This window comes from Sander vitreus, chromosome 15 (assembly GCF_031162955.1).
Source record: "Sander vitreus isolate 19-12246 chromosome 15, sanVit1, whole genome shotgun sequence".
Taxonomy (NCBI): Eukaryota; Metazoa; Chordata; class Actinopteri; order Perciformes; family Percidae; genus Sander; species Sander vitreus.
In genome coordinates, this window is record NC_135869.1 from 5,358,575 (window position 1) to 5,374,064 (window position 15,490).

General features: G+C 43.2%; 1 protein-coding gene across 2 annotated transcripts; it reads right to left on the reverse strand.

Moving 5' to 3' along the window:
- Positions 1-1,379: 1,379 nt before the first annotated feature.
- On the reverse strand, positions 1,380-14,956 carry slc16a6b (solute carrier family 16 member 6b). 2 transcript variants are annotated; one of them, XM_078269091.1, is made up of 6 exons: positions 14,892-14,956; positions 7,103-7,350; positions 6,106-6,249; positions 4,553-4,681; positions 3,036-3,938; positions 1,380-2,756 (listed from the first exon to the last, which is right to left on the reverse strand). In XM_078269091.1, exons 2-6 carry the CDS (start codon positions 7,332-7,334, stop codon positions 2,482-2,484), a joined length of 1,683 nt encoding a protein of 560 aa, XP_078125217.1. In that variant the 5' UTR covers positions 7,335-7,350; positions 14,892-14,956; the 3' UTR covers positions 1,380-2,481. The 2 variants fall into 2 exon arrangements, with proteins under 2 accessions (XP_078125217.1, XP_078125216.1); XM_078269090.1 differs by lacking the exon at positions 14,892-14,956 and adding an exon at positions 13,270-13,569.
- Positions 14,957-15,490: the final 534 nt, after the last annotated feature.

Here is a 15,490-nt window from a genome sequence, read left to right on the forward strand (position 1 = left end):
CTCAGCAAACCAGCGGTGGAAGTATTCCGATTCTTTACTTGAGTAAAAGTATTAATACCACACTGTAAAAATACTCTGTTACAAGTAAAAGTCCTGCATTGAAAATGTTACTTAAGTAAAAGTATCTAAGTATCATCAGGAACATGTTATTAGTATTAAATGAATCAAACAGTTGTGTGTTTAATGGTCTAATCATTTCAGCTGGACTTGTAGGCCGTTATATTGTTGGCTAGTTTTATTCATAATAAAACATCAGATTTTATAAACTACATGTGTTTTGTGTGCAGAAATCTTAATGTGTAAAGTAACTAGTAACTAAAGCTGTAACAGATGAATGTAGTGGAGTAAAAAGTACAATATTTCTCTCTGGAATGTAGCGGAGTAGGAGTAGAAAGCGGCATGAAAATAAAAGACTCAAGTTAAGTACAAGTACCTCAACATTGGGACTTAAGTACAGTACTGGAGTAAATGTACTTAGTTACATTCCACCACTGCAGAAAACTATCCTAACTGCTTAAGTCTTAAGTAATCGTAAATCTTTATGTTAAAGGTCCAATATGTAATATATTTACTGTAATAAATCCCAAAATGACCCCAATGTGTCATCAGATATTAAGGAAACATGCTAAGTTGATATACAATTTTTTCTGACAACAATGCTAATGCCAGTATTTTCTCCTTTTGAAATTCCCGTTCCATAACGGAACTTCTGTTTGTGTTTTGGCCTGTGTGTTGTTATCAACTGCCCAGTTTGACAGCCAGGCCGGGTTGCCAGATATACCTGTAAAAACGTAAACCCAGCACGCTGCAGCTGTCACGTTAGTACAGCCATGAAAGCAGCAAACAGTTGCAGTTGCGTGTGACCAGAGACGTAACAAACCCCGGGTAAATATTGGAGATGTATTTGAAAGATGGAGACAGCTTAGAGCCCAAAAGGACGCCGAGTTGGCTAATTTCCTCCTGAACAGGTGAGCATTAGCTTCAGGCTAATTTATCACGGCTACTAGGGACGGGCATTTTATGTCATTTCAACATTCCTGTACTCACATTGAATTATATAGCTAGAGTACCCGAGGTGGTTACTCGCAAAAACAAATTGATACACAGCCAGTAAAGTGATCCTGACTGGTCCTGGCTAACGCCGGCAAAGTATCCCTTTAAGTGTGTTTTGTCAGAAATGCTACTGTAAATACATTGGGTACAAATCATTTTGACAGTGTGTCAGCTAAGTATTAGTCAAATGTATTCAAGGTAAATTGGTGTGTGGAAGCAACACACCGTTCATCTGCACACACTGCCGTGACACAGAGCTGCGTTTGGATCAGCTCTTTAAACACAACACCAGACACAAAAAAACATATTTGAGTTTGGTGATTTTATTTAAAAAAAAAATACATAATGAAAGCAGTACAGAACTTAACAGACAGGGGCCCGCCTGGCACTCAGTTCAATAAAAAAAACTGAAAAGGTTATATTAAAAAAAGTTGCATCATATTTTCATTATCAGTTTAAATAAAGGTTATACAGTGATCAAGGAAAGGTTTGTGAAGTAAACTTCAAGTTGTGTTGTGTTGTGGGTGTGGAGACGATCTGAGGCTGCAGGGAGGGGGGGGGGGGGTAGTTTCTCTCCTGTTAAATCTGTCCTTCACACCTTTGCATACACACATACTTCGAGGCAACTGGTCATTTGGGTCAAGTGGCAGCAGAAAAAAAGTGTGGTTGAAGTTGTACTGAGAATTTAGAAATATAATTGTGAATTAATGCATGACATAAAACATCTGTGGTTGCTGCTGGTATGTACATAAGTTTAAAAATGGTGTTAAAAGTGTTTGGCTCTAGAAACCACTATTTGGGGATAGCCCCACGCTCACAGTGTCATGTGCCCAGAGTGCAGGAAAACAGAATTAGACACACACACACACACACACACACAAAGCCTTTGGCAATGAAAGTGGATCAGCACAGATCTAATGCCAAGTGAGACTGATTGCCTGTTGCCCCGCTGCAATTTAATTGGCTATTTGCCAAGTACTGTTGTGGTCATTTGTTCGTAGTTGGCAGAAGTCGGTATTTCTTTTAAAGAAGATAGAATCTGCGGCCACCTTGAACGGTGTGGATTGTCTTCTACAGCATACATTTGATAGTCTACCTTTTGAAGAAACCGTTGGGATTAAGCACCTCGGCACCCAGCAGCAGTGATATTGTCATAAACTAAACCACTGGTAAAAAAAATAATCAAACTTAACGTGGAGTGGTTCTCTAAGAAAAAAATGGCTAACTGGTAGCTTTGTCAGAGAAGATGTTTTTTGGCTTCCCTGTGTGTGTTAGTCGGAGAGGGGATGGTACCTGGTCAAGACCAGGCTTTCAGGATCTCAAGCATCTTTCTGAGAGGATTACAGAACATGAAAGCAGCAGGACACACTGGTAAAACTGGGCTTGCTCTGCAGAGAAAAAAATCGGTACTACATGCTGTAGTCAGTTTCATATTACAGAGGCGTTGTCCTGATCCACAGCCTGTCTGACCGGACTGTACTCCAGGGCCAAGTCCACCTCCAAAAAGTCAGCCTGGCCGCTGTCCTGAGACATTTTCTCCTCTTCCTCTATGCTCCTGTCTGTCTCTTTGTTTCTGCTCTGTCTTTGGCACATGCCAGACTTGGCGGGGCCGACCAGAGCCAGGCAAACGGCGCTGAGGCCCATGCCCGCCGCACAGGAGTAGAAGGCAGCACCGTAGTTCTTGGTGACGTCCACCAACACACCTGGAAGATCAAGACAGCTGTTAGGAAGGTACCACAGAGAGGTTCAAGGATGAGTGCAATCAGAGAGAAGGCAAACCGTAAAAGTAGCAGATAGGGAGGAGGAAATGAGATTTGTGATAACGCTGAATATCCCGAGATAACGATATTACAACTAACACAAATAATCTCTGCCTTTTCAATGTGTCGCAGCCTTTCGCGATGTGTTTATATCTGATCAGTTGATATCTGATGACGATTAAAAAGATCTATTGTGCAGCCCTAGTAGCAGAGATATTTTACCTCCAAGGGGTGGCCCTGCCAGCCCAGCAAAGCTCTGGATGAAGACGTACACTCCCACAGATGAAGCCATCTTCTGAATGCCCACCACGTCCTCCTCCGCCAGCATGGGGATGTGAGTGGAGCCTACGGTGCCCATGAAGTAGCCATAGAGGGCGCAGCAGACCACCAGGCCCCAGAACTCCCACACTAGAGTGAAGGCCACCAGCACCAGGCACAGCAGAACCACACAGCCCAGCAGCACCGAGATCTTCCTGCACTGGACTCTGTTCAACACCAGCCCGATAGACAAGCGGCCGAAGATCTCGGCCACAGCCATCACAGAGAGCATGTAGGAGGCCATGCTGGGCTCCACACCCCGGCTCTTGCTCAGCTCGATGATGTAGAGCTGCGGGGCGAAGAAGCCCAGTGTGGCAAACAAGCCGAACAGGGAGTAACAGATAAAGGCCCTGTCTTTAAGCACAGAGAAGTCCAGAAGTTTGGGTCTGGAAGGATGGAGAGGACCTGCCTCATCCATCTCCTTGCCTGGGGTGGGAGGTGTGGACAGAAACGGCTCCCTGCCCTCTTTGTCCTGCACCTCCCACTCCTTCATAGCCTTGCTTTCAGCTCCTGCAGTCCTTAGGTCTCCGTCTGAGGTAGAGAGGGAGGTGACACCCGAGTCCCCTGAACCCTGGGAGACCCCTGAACTGATGGAGGTCCTGGTTTGCTCGTTCTCCAGCTCGTAAGCAGTCTGCAGCTGCTTCAGAGAGAGGGACTCTTTGTCTGATTCACTGTCCTCCTGTGCAGGCTCTGGCTCAATAATGATTGGACGGAGGAGAAGCCCACAGCCAATCACAGAAGCCTGTACGGTGCCGAGGATGACCAGACAGTAGCGCCAGCCAATGTGTTCCTTCAGTATAGTGAAAGCTGTGGACAGAGGACAGCATGGGTTATTATTGTACTACATACTCAAGGACCACTTACTACTTTGCTCTGGAGTTTTTAACCACATCTCACTGTTGTCCTCAGTAGATGGGGTTGTTCAGTTGTCATCATGCTACATGACTAGTCAAGCAGTCCACTAAACCACTATTGGGCGCTGTGGACAGTAGTCCACTACTCTACAGTAGTTAATGTGTACCCTAACACCAAAGCCTGTATATGATGCATTCAACCAGGTGTGGCATCATTATATGTCTGTATTTACTGTGGTTAGGTATCTCTCGCTCTCTGTCTCTGTCTCTCTCTCTGTCTCTCTCTCTCTCTCTCTCTCTCTCTCTCTCTCTCTCTTTCTCTCAGCTTGCGGGACTGACACAAGTCCACAGCACACAAGTCCGAGCCCGACTCCAGCGCCTCCACCTGCAGGCTGTCAGCTGTGTGTCTGCCTGGTATACTCTCAGACGGCCGATTTAACTCGCCGGTCCTCATCAATATAGTTTCATGTGTCACGTAGCTCTCCACAAGCAGAAAAAAAGAGGAGCTTAAAACGCAACTTGCTGGTTCAAAGACCTTCCTCCGCAGCGCTGAAGCTGAACACTCACCTGGAGCAAATGCGAATACGGCGAAGGATTCCCCCGAGGAAGCGACAGAGGTAACGAGGGCCCGGCGTCTGGAGAAGTACTGGGCGAGGATGGTGACGGTGGGAAGGAAGCTGAAGCAGTAGCCGAGGCCTGTTAACAAAGGAGAGAAAGAGGGGACATGACAGCCACTGGCCCAAAGGGTAGGAACACTGCAGTGGCCAGTGGTCTGGGTCAAAGGTCAAGGTGTCAGGTCCCTCCTGTGTCAGAGGTGGCAGGCTGCGTGAGATGACTCAGCTTTGCTACAGTTGATGCTGAAAGACAAAAGGCCTGTATAGACAAAATAAGAGAGAGGGGAAGGGGGTTCTCCAGTTAGCCGTGGTCCATGTTAGAGGCACACATGATAATCACAGTAGGAGAGCTACTGTAACTAAAACTCATTTCATCATCAGCCTCATCCATCATCTATTACTTTCATTCAGTCCATTTATTCCTTCCTCCCCAGTCATTTCCAGTTTCGTCAATCCTCATCTGAAATGGAAGTTTTGTGTGTTTTTTTGGGGGACTATTTGAATGCACCAGTTTTTCCTGCTCTGCTCTGGGCTTTTCACGCCTTAGAGAATAAAGACAGCGGAGTAGACCCCACTGCATGGTGTTTAGAAGAGGCTGATCACCTCTCAGTCATTGGACAGTTCTGGAAGAAACAGATTGATTCAGATTTTGTTGTTGACACTGGAGTCCCTTCAGTTCATTCACTACAGGCTGTTGAACAAGACAAACACATGTGCAACAGCAATACAGTCATTCTCCTGTCACAATGATACACAGAGACAGACAGACAGACAGACAGACAGACAGACAGACAGACAATTTAATTTACATAAAGAGTTTATTTTGTGGTGTGTTTGATATTGCTTAATAACTTTAGTTTTTTGTTCCCTATACAAATAGATGTATATACTGTTCTTAATATGAATCCATCCTAATATTGTGTTAATGTTCATATTGTATATGTTTATTGTGTTGTCTCTGAATATTCAGGCAAATTATAGGTTGATGCTTTGGCAACATTGTTATTGAAAAAGACAAACATACAGACACAGGTGGATGGATGGATAGACAGACAGACAGACATACAAGAAGACAGACAAAGATTGATAGACAGACATACAGACAGACAGACAGACAGATACGCCGTCAATCCTCATCTGAAATGGAAGTTTTGTGTGTTTTTTTGGGGGACTATTTGAATGCACCAGTTTTTCCTGCTCTGCTCTGGGCTTTTTACGCCTTAGAGAATAAAGACAGCGGAGTAGACCCCACTGCATGGTGTTTAGAAGAGGCTGATCACCTCTCAGTCATTGGACAGTTCTGGAAGAAACAGATTGATTCAGATTTTGTTGTTGACACTGGAGTCCCTTCAGTTCATTCACTACAGGCTGTTGAACAAGACAAACACATGTGCAACAGCAATACAGTCATTCTCCTGTCACAATGATACACAGACAGACAGACAGACAGATAGATGGATAGATGTGAAGTAGATGAGCTTAAGGTGGTCTGACTGTGGTAAGTACCTGAGACAACACCGATGGTGATGTACATCTCGTTGATGGAGTTGGTGAAGGCGGAGCTGATGGTTCCCAGGCTGATGAGGAAGCCTCCCATCATCACCACGCGCCGGCAGCCGAAGCGGTTGCTCAGCATCGTGGACAGGGGGGCTGGGGTGGGGGTGAGAGACGCAACAGTCATCAGTCATAACAGTCCTTTCAGGACAGAATGATTAGTGTTATTACTGTGCAGACTGGCTGCAGACTGTACATGCATATGGATGGTGTACAGTTAGTAAAACACTTTATTCCTAATTAAGTTAAGGATTATTAGTCCAGTCTTAGCTGGAACTACTGTAGACCTCACTATGTTTATGTGCACAAAATAAACCTGGTTACTCAAAGAACTCAGGTTACAAAGGTTAGTCTATATCCACGACATTCCACTTCCTGGATTGGAAATTCCGCTGGATGTCACTCTTTTTGGATGTCCCGTTACCTTCCCTTTTTTTGTTTCTTTGTGTGCGATTTCTGAGGACTATGGTTAACTGCTCCTCAGATCTCTGCAGGGTAAATCCAGACAGCTAGCTAGACTATCTGTCCAATCAGAGTTTTCTGTTGCACGACTAAAAACTACTTTGAATTAAATTAGCTTGTCGGTAAGGGGGATAAATAACGCTCCAGAGAGAGGCTACATTTTTGGCTCTTTTTTATTCTTTATTGTGTGTTCATTTTAAATAAAAAAAAGTACATTAATGTAACTGCTTTGGGGTTAGTTCTTAATGTAAACACTGATACTTTTAAGAATGCGTGTTGTTACATTTTTTAAGAGGTGCACGTCAGGCTACGGCGTAGGGTCCGTATCTCCACGTACATGCTTACGTGGCCACGGCGTCGATTTAACACAGATGCATAAATGGTCCTTCACATTCTCCGTATGAAGTCATTGTCATGCACGTCTGGCACTTTGTAAAAAGCCGTACAAAACAAGGAAACGCACATGAGTAAAGCTTAAGTGACTTACCAGTGAAGGTAAAGATGAAGACACAGATGGAAATAACCCAGGACACTCGGCTGTTGCTCTCCCCAAACTCTTCCATCAGATCCTGGAGGAAGACCCCCAGGCTCTTGAGGGTCCCATAGGTGCAGACCTCCACGAAGAAGAAGGCCATGGCCACAGCCCAGCCCCAGCCGCCATCGGGCACCTCTGGGTAAACTTTTGGACCCAAACAACGCTGGGAATGGGGCATCGTCATGGCTACAGCAGGCCACCTGGAGGAAGACACAGAGTTGACATGAGGTGAGGTCCTACTTGAAGTTGAATTTGTTGAAGAATGTAGATCGAAACATTGGTTTAATCCTCAACAATCCAATATATTAATACAAAGTGAAAATATCGATTCATGTCGTCATTTTAAGGTTGCTCCTTTATTTTGAAATTCCCACTTTATATCTATTCTTTTTATCAAAAAGTAGTTTGTTTTTAATTGACATGTCTGGAAGAGCTCAGTAATGACATGGTCAAGTCATATTTGAGTTGCTTTTAATAAATATATATATATAAATGTAACTGATTGTGTTGAATGGTAGAGATGTCCCGATCAGCTTTTCTGTCTTAAGCTTTATACATTTTACTTACTGCAGCAAGTGAGTCTTTCCTCTCAACACCAAAACAGCAAACCCCCCAACCAAAAAGTAAACAGTGCCGGCATCCAGGCAGTCTGGATGGTGCAGGGCGTGTGTGATTAAAGGCGGCGATCACTAAACGCTGATGTAAATGATTGGAGTAAAGTAAATGGGGTAAATACCGATCCCCGATCAGTTAAAAAAAATGCCAAAATCGGCTCTGTTCCGATACTGTGATCGGGATCAGGACATCCCTATTAAATTGGGCTTATGTATCGTCTCGTATCGATCGCAGGCCCCTGAATTGAATCAAATCAAAATTGTATCGTGGCAGACTTTGTGATATCAGTAAATATTGTGTCGTCGTCCAAAGAATCAGTATAATACTCGATCGTGATAAAACGTGTGATTTACACCCCTAGTGGAAACGGCTGCCTTCTGCTGGAAATGAGAATGAAACTAGGACTGTCACGACCATGTTTTTATCATCGTCATTAAAGACTTAATTGTCTTTTATTCTGTTCAGTTTATGCCACACAGTGCCGTTGTGTCCGGCTTTGCAACTTGACCTAAATCCATTTTGTTCAATGGCTGCTCATCTCAATGATGCGATCGCTGGCAAAGGAGGTTCAATGTATCTTCAAATAGTTTGCTAGACAGTGTTTACTGTTCCTGCTTCAGCTTCCAGACCTTGTGTGGAGACTCACAGGGGACTTTGTTTACTGACAACCACCTGACAACTTTAGTGCTCCAATCGCCAACACCAATCTGCTCTTGACGTGTGGTCACTCACTCACTGTGCACTGAACCCTAACCCAATGCTACTCTAATAACAGCATGTTTCCATCCAATCAGTTTTGTGAAAATTATATAATTACAAAAACTAAACGGAAGCCACGACTGCAGCGGAACTTTCCCCAGAGCCTATAATATAACCTATAATGAAAATAACTATTAGCTGCAGACCGACACAAGCTAAGATTTTGACACTATAGACCAGTTGAAAGACTCTGGCAGTGTGAGCCCCTGTCATCGGTCAGTCAGGTAGTGTGAAACATTACAGCAGTGTGAAAAAAAACTCTTCCTTTTATATTGCACATTTCAGTATCTTTAGTTTTCTGTACTGTTTGATTTTGTCTTACATTTGCACTATTTAGAATTTATTACTGTATTGTACTTATCTTTTTTATTTGTATATATTACTTATCTTTCTTAATCTTAATTGTACATATGACTTCTTTATTTTTTATTTTATATATTCTCCTTTTTCAATCTTTATTTGTATATATTTCTTATCTTTTATATTATACTTGTTGTACGTGTCCTTATTGCACTGTGGGTCGGAGGGAAACGTATTTTCAATTGATCTGCATGTCTGGCACGTATTGCAGAATTGACAATAAAGTCACCCACACTTCCTGTCTCCTAAAGGGGCGTGGCCTCGTTTGAACGTGTAGTGAACGTCGTGTGGATGGATGAAAAGTTATATTTGTATAATTTATTAATATGTTCTTTTGCAAATGTTAGATATTTACACAGCTAAAAGACATATTTAGCATCACGGAGATTAGTTTTGCTAGGGCGTTCACGGACGTTAGCTTCTCTGTTGCCAGATCTGGCGAGAGTTTGGTCCTGAGACAGAAACAGGTCTCAAACAAAGTTCATTTTTCTCCTGATGTGTCCGTCTGAAAAATGCCATGTTGATGGTCATGATGTGGCTTGTGAGAAATGGCTCCAATATTTACTTTGGTGACTACGGGGCGAAAGAATCGCTCATAATCTGTGTTCACGTTCACTTCTCCCCTTGGAATCAACACACTCAGGACCTGCTGCTAGTCTCCTAAAGAGGTGTGGCCGTGGCGGAGCCCACGATACACAGATACAGGAAACTACTCTGAGTTGGGGCGTCTCGGTTCTAAACTGTCTCTGTTATAGTAATGGCCAGTTTCCCTGTCTGTAGTGTATTGGGATCTCCACCAGGTGGCAGTGTAACTGGCTATATAATGGTGTCACTCTATTTTAGGCCTATGGATAAGAATCAGAAGTCAGTCTTGTTTCTTATACCCTTTTCCCACCAAAAATGTGTGCATGAATGCGAGTTTTTGAAGAGGAAAATCTACTAATGGTAGATGGACTCCTTTCCCATTTCAAGTAGACGAGTATGCGTTTGATTTAGTTTTTCTGGTGTGTTACATTGGACGTGACAAACACGAGGAGAACGGGTGTTAACTTTTCCTGCTACAGCTTACAGTGCACAAAACTGCAAACTCTGCTGTACCGTTCTTATTATACATCCATGTGCTGTATATTCACTTGATATCTAACTCTCCTCTGCTCCAACCGCTCGCCCTGCAAGAAACCAAGTGGGACTCACAATAACGCGTCTGCTCCCGGATTTCAGAACAGACCATAATGGCGCATAATTTATCCTGAACAGTACAGCGAACTGGCGACTTTGAAAGTCTTGTAGTGGGAACTTAGCTTTAAGGGCTGAGAGACCGTCACCAGCTGGGACCAGGAAGAACAACAATGTGAGCTGATAACTCACACACAAACACACAACGCCTCAAACTCTTATCTAAAACCGGATAGGTACCTCTGGCTATCTCTTCCATTATGAAACGATTATGTTATATCCCCCAAACAAAAGGTATAGGCGTATGGCTATAAAATACTGTTGAACTTTTTGATAGCGATACGATATGTTTACGTCATCCTGTGTAAGGAAGGGGCAAAAAAAAAGAAGCATTAAAGCTGCAGTGGGTAGAAAGCAAAAAAAATGCCAGGATTTGAAGTAGAGTGAGGAGTTCTCCCTCTCCCCTCTTTGTCACACGGGCAATGCATGCGCAGAGCAGCCAATAGGAACGCTCTCCCTCTCTGAAATGACCTGGGATTATCCCAAGTCTCCCATGACGGCTAGACTTTCTAAAGCCTCTCTATGTATATAATGTATATGACATATTAAGTAACATGTATGTATTGTTTTATTTCATTTGATTCTATTCTAGTTTAAATATTTGTATGTATGTTCTTGAAGGGGCTACTACTTACGTTTCATTGTGAAACCCTGCGTTGTAAAATGAATGACCCTTGTCACCGTGTCATCCTAAAATGGATTAGCGCTAATGGCCACTGGCTGAGGGCCCTAAAAGTCTATCTTTCTGCCAATTTCCTTGTATGTGTACACATACTTGTCCAATGAAGCTGATTCTGACAAGAATAGCACTAATACCAGCTTTTATGATTACATTCTTTTCTTTTTAAATATGCACCATATAGGCCTATACCACAATTACAATTACATTATTTAAAATAGATTTAGAAGATTTAAATGTTTATATAGCTTTTTTATACAGTATATGGAAAGGTCACGTAGGAAGGAGTGGGCGTGGCTTAGCCCCTCTTCCTTTTGAAGAATGACAGGAAAAGGGGAAACACAACAAAGGTCCGCAGTCAGAATCGACCGCTGCCAATGTTGATACTGGTTTTCACAGCTAGGCATATTTTCCACGGTAGTGTCACATCATCAGAAACAGTGGTGTTTAATAAACATGTTTATTCAGCATGTTTGTTTTGTCCATATGTGGTCGTGCTGTGTTCCCCAAGTGGTAGGCCAGGTCTCAGCTGCTACAATGAGTTCTTTATTTTATTTTTTGCCCCCCAGACGCATAACTATGGGTAAGCAGGGTAAGCGGTGCTTACGTGCCCGGACCAATCAGGGGCCCGCGTGACTGGAAGATATTGATTGACAGCCGGGGCCCCCTATCGCATTTGGCCACTGACCAAGCGGGAGTGAGAACAGGTCAAATTCATTTCCTTGTTTCAGAGACCGTTCTCTTCACGTGTGTGAATCTCACATTTACCAACAAAACGTACAGCGAAAGACCGTGCAGAACATTTCAGACCGTCCTGCCTGTCCGTCCTACCTGTAAACATTTTAACATCAATGTACGCTGTAATGTTTTTTCACTCTAAAGTCACTGAAAGCGGCTGCTGTTTACATCCTGTCTGATCTCTGCAGTGGGCGGGGCTGCTGAGTTCCCCCCCCCCGCGACTGACACACACACACACACACACACACACACACAAAAATCACACACGGTGGATGCAGGAAAAACCGGAGATGAGACGTACAGGATGGCCTAAATTGAGGACAGCTACACTCTTTTTTTTTTTTATTTGATTCATTCAATAAATTATTACTTTTTGTCTTAAATCCACCAGCCGTTTTCATATTGTACCAACATTTGCAGCATCCTGAGCCTTTTTGGTAAGGTTCCTAGGAAATCTCAGCCTAGAGTAATTAATTAATAGTAATAATTATTATTCTCCCCAAAACAAGTTTCCTTTTTTTTTTTTTTTTTTAAAGAACTATACAAAAAACTTTTTTTGCAACTTTCACTGTCTTCTGCAACTTCATTGCAACAAACATACAAAAGACATCGCAACTTTTATTTGCAAAATCAGGCATTTGGGCCTCAACAATCTAAAAAAAAAGGCCACGAAATCCTGGAGGGACCGCCCTTGTGTGTTATTTTCATGTGTTATGGTGCGCATTCACCAGTGTTTTTTGTTGTTGTGGTGCACGTAGCCTACTCCTGATTTAGTCAGTCATCTCATCTCTTATATGCTGTGTCTCTATGATCCTATCCTGTCCTATTGATGGTAGCCTACTCGTGGACATTGCGCCGTCATCACGTGCTGTAGTAGGGGGGCCCCGCCTTGATAATCCTGTTTAGGGGCCCGGGGGGGCAGTGGCTCATTACGCCACTGCCCCCCCAGGCTCGAATGTCAAACTCCGCCTATGGTCTTACATGATCTTATCTCTGTAGTTCAGTGACTTTTCTTGGCATCAAATGAGTCACTGTACAGCTGAGAATTACAAACGAACAAAGGAATATTTTGAACGCACTTCCTTTGCGATTGTCTGTGTTTGAATACATGTTCTCAGCAAATGACTTGTTTTAAGAACATTTTAGACCGCAGTGCAGTGAAGGAATGATGATGTCATGATGGGGAACACGCAGGCAGCAAGTAGGCTGCTGCTCGGGCGTCTGGTTAGCCGGCTAGAGCACGCGCCCATATAGGCCTACAGAGGCGCAGTCCTCGACGCAGCGGCCGCAGGTTCGATCCCACCGGCGTCCCTTTGCTGCATGTCAATCGTCCTCTCTCTTCCCTTTCATGTCTAAGCTGTCCTGTCACAAAAAAAGGCCTACACATGAAGCAAAAAAAGAGTAGGCTAACTTTGCAGCTTCACACACGGCTGGATGAACACATGAAAAGTAGCTACATTTACATAGCCCATTTGGTTGTTTTCAGGTGAAATTGTCTACGTGTCTGTCTGGCGGTAATAGCCTCCAATTGGTTGACTGATGTGTCACCGCTCGTTATTCTCAGACACCAAAAAAACGACATAGCGTGGTTTTCATCTCTTCATCCGGAGTGCCGTTTCTAATAAAGAGGAACAGCTTTGGCTGCTGCCGCGGTGCTCCACGGTGAGCGGAGCTGAGCGGAGGCTCGGCAGCATCACACAGCTCGAGTTGCCAGGTTGACGTAATTACTTACCGGCAGTTGACTAGAGAGGTTGGAAAAGCAGCCTTCTCGTGTAACAAAGCCAGGTTTTTTTTTTTTTTTATCTCCTCGTCATGTCATTGTCTCTCTATGATGTGACGTTATATTGCCAAGCAATACTTTACGTAGATATTCTTTCTTTTAAAAATGGTAGCCTAATATGTAAGCTAGCCTACTCCTCCTGCTAGGCTAAATAAAATAGTCAAATAGTAAAGCCGAAATTGCTTTATCTATCGCACTACAGCAGCCGCATCTTTTGTCTGCAGTGACTCATTTCCTGTCTGTTTTGGCAGGTCTTTACTGGCTCGAGCCGGTATTCAAACGCGGCTGCGCAATTCCCATGAACGCGCAGGGCGTCCCATAGTGAGAACAGACTGTAAACTGTAGACTGTGACGCACACAAACAAACACACACACACACACACACACACACACACACACACACACACACACACACACACACACACACACACACACACTCACTCAACTGGAATAAACCTGTTCATCCTCGCGCCCGGTATACACGTGCTTTGTAGCACTCTAAACACATAAATACATAAACCACTGTGATATACAGTAGCCTATATTAACTGTGGTAACAATATAGCATGTGATGGGAATCATATAGTCTACCTTTTGTTTGTAACTTTTGATATGTAATTTTGTAGTTATTTCTTTGACATTGCAAATAAGCCATAGAATCTGGGGTTTTACATATAACTCATCTCATGTATGTGAGTTATTAGTTAATACATTTTACTGTGAATGACTTGAGCACACAAACCTAGCATGAACAATATTTTCGCATGGGAAGGCTACCTTTACTCATTTTATTTTCGGACATGTGCTGGTACGTGCCCTTATTTTTTATTTATTTTTTTAGAGTTCATGCGCGTGCTACAACGCGCACGTGTATACCGGGCACGGGGATCAACAGGTTCATTCCAGTTGAGAGTTTCTTCCGTGCGTGTGTGTGTGTGTGTGTGTGTGTGTGTGTGTGTGTGTGTGTGTGTGTGTGTGTGTGTGTACCTTAGTCCCAGTTGCTCTAGTTTTTTGCACTTGGTGGGTGTGTGTGTGTGTGTGTGTGTGTGTGTGTGTGTGTGTGTGTGTGTGTGTTGACTTCCTCTTGTACTAGAACATATATAAGTACAGTATGTGAAAATGTGGACTGGACTGAAGAGGGACACACAGAAACAGCTACAAAGGATATTTTTTTCTCTTCCAGCATGTGAGAATTTACATGTAAGTTTAAAGGAAGTTTTGGGCCAAGACCAGTTGGCCTACGTTTTGACAACATGGTTGCCCTGTAAGTCACACCATTAATTAAAGGGACATTTGAACACAACATAAGCTAAAATCACCTTTTCATAGACACACACAATAGAGCTCCCTGGTTAAGCTTTGCCCACAAACAGCTAACGTGCAGATGGGATAACTGAAAATATGTGTTCTTATATAAATGGAATTTGACCAAACGGGTGCGAGAATCTCATTGTAAAACGTCCTGACCTTTTCATTTTAATACAATCTTTACTAAGCACATTTTTAGGAGTGTTGATAAATGCCATGACAAATTTAGCCTGCATTTATTTCTGTATAATTTATAAATGACTCACCTGTTTTTCAGCTGTGTCTGATCCTCTGCTTTATGTGGAGTGTTCAGAAGTGCCCTGACCTTAAATACTTTTCAGTTTGTGACTGGGCCAGGGGTGTGTCTAAAGGGTGGCCAGACAAGTTCCTGCCCTGAAATCTGATTGGACCACCCAGGTGCCACCTCAAAATCAAGTGTCATTATTAGTTAAGAAGCGGTTGGACTGCATCTTCTCCATCAGTCCTGGAGATTGACACAGCTATGAAAAAAAATACTTTCATTTCCAAATGGGTCTCTACCAATGTGAGCATTTTGCGATTTCAATTCAAAATGTAACAATGTTTCATTTACCATTCCAAAACTGACATGCTGATGTTAAAACAAATATCTTGTCATATCTGGCTGTTTAATGTGTGATGATCATTGTAGAGAGGTGTTAAAGCTCCACATCCTTTTCCTATGTATTCTTGATAAGGGCAGGATGTCAACTTTCATTGGTTGTTGCTGAAAGAGTAAAACATTTAAAATAATTTCTCGTGATCTGCAGTGTGTGGACTAGAGGGTGACAATTTTTCGGGACTCCCACGGGTCACGGGATTCCCACGGGAGTCGATTTCACTGTCG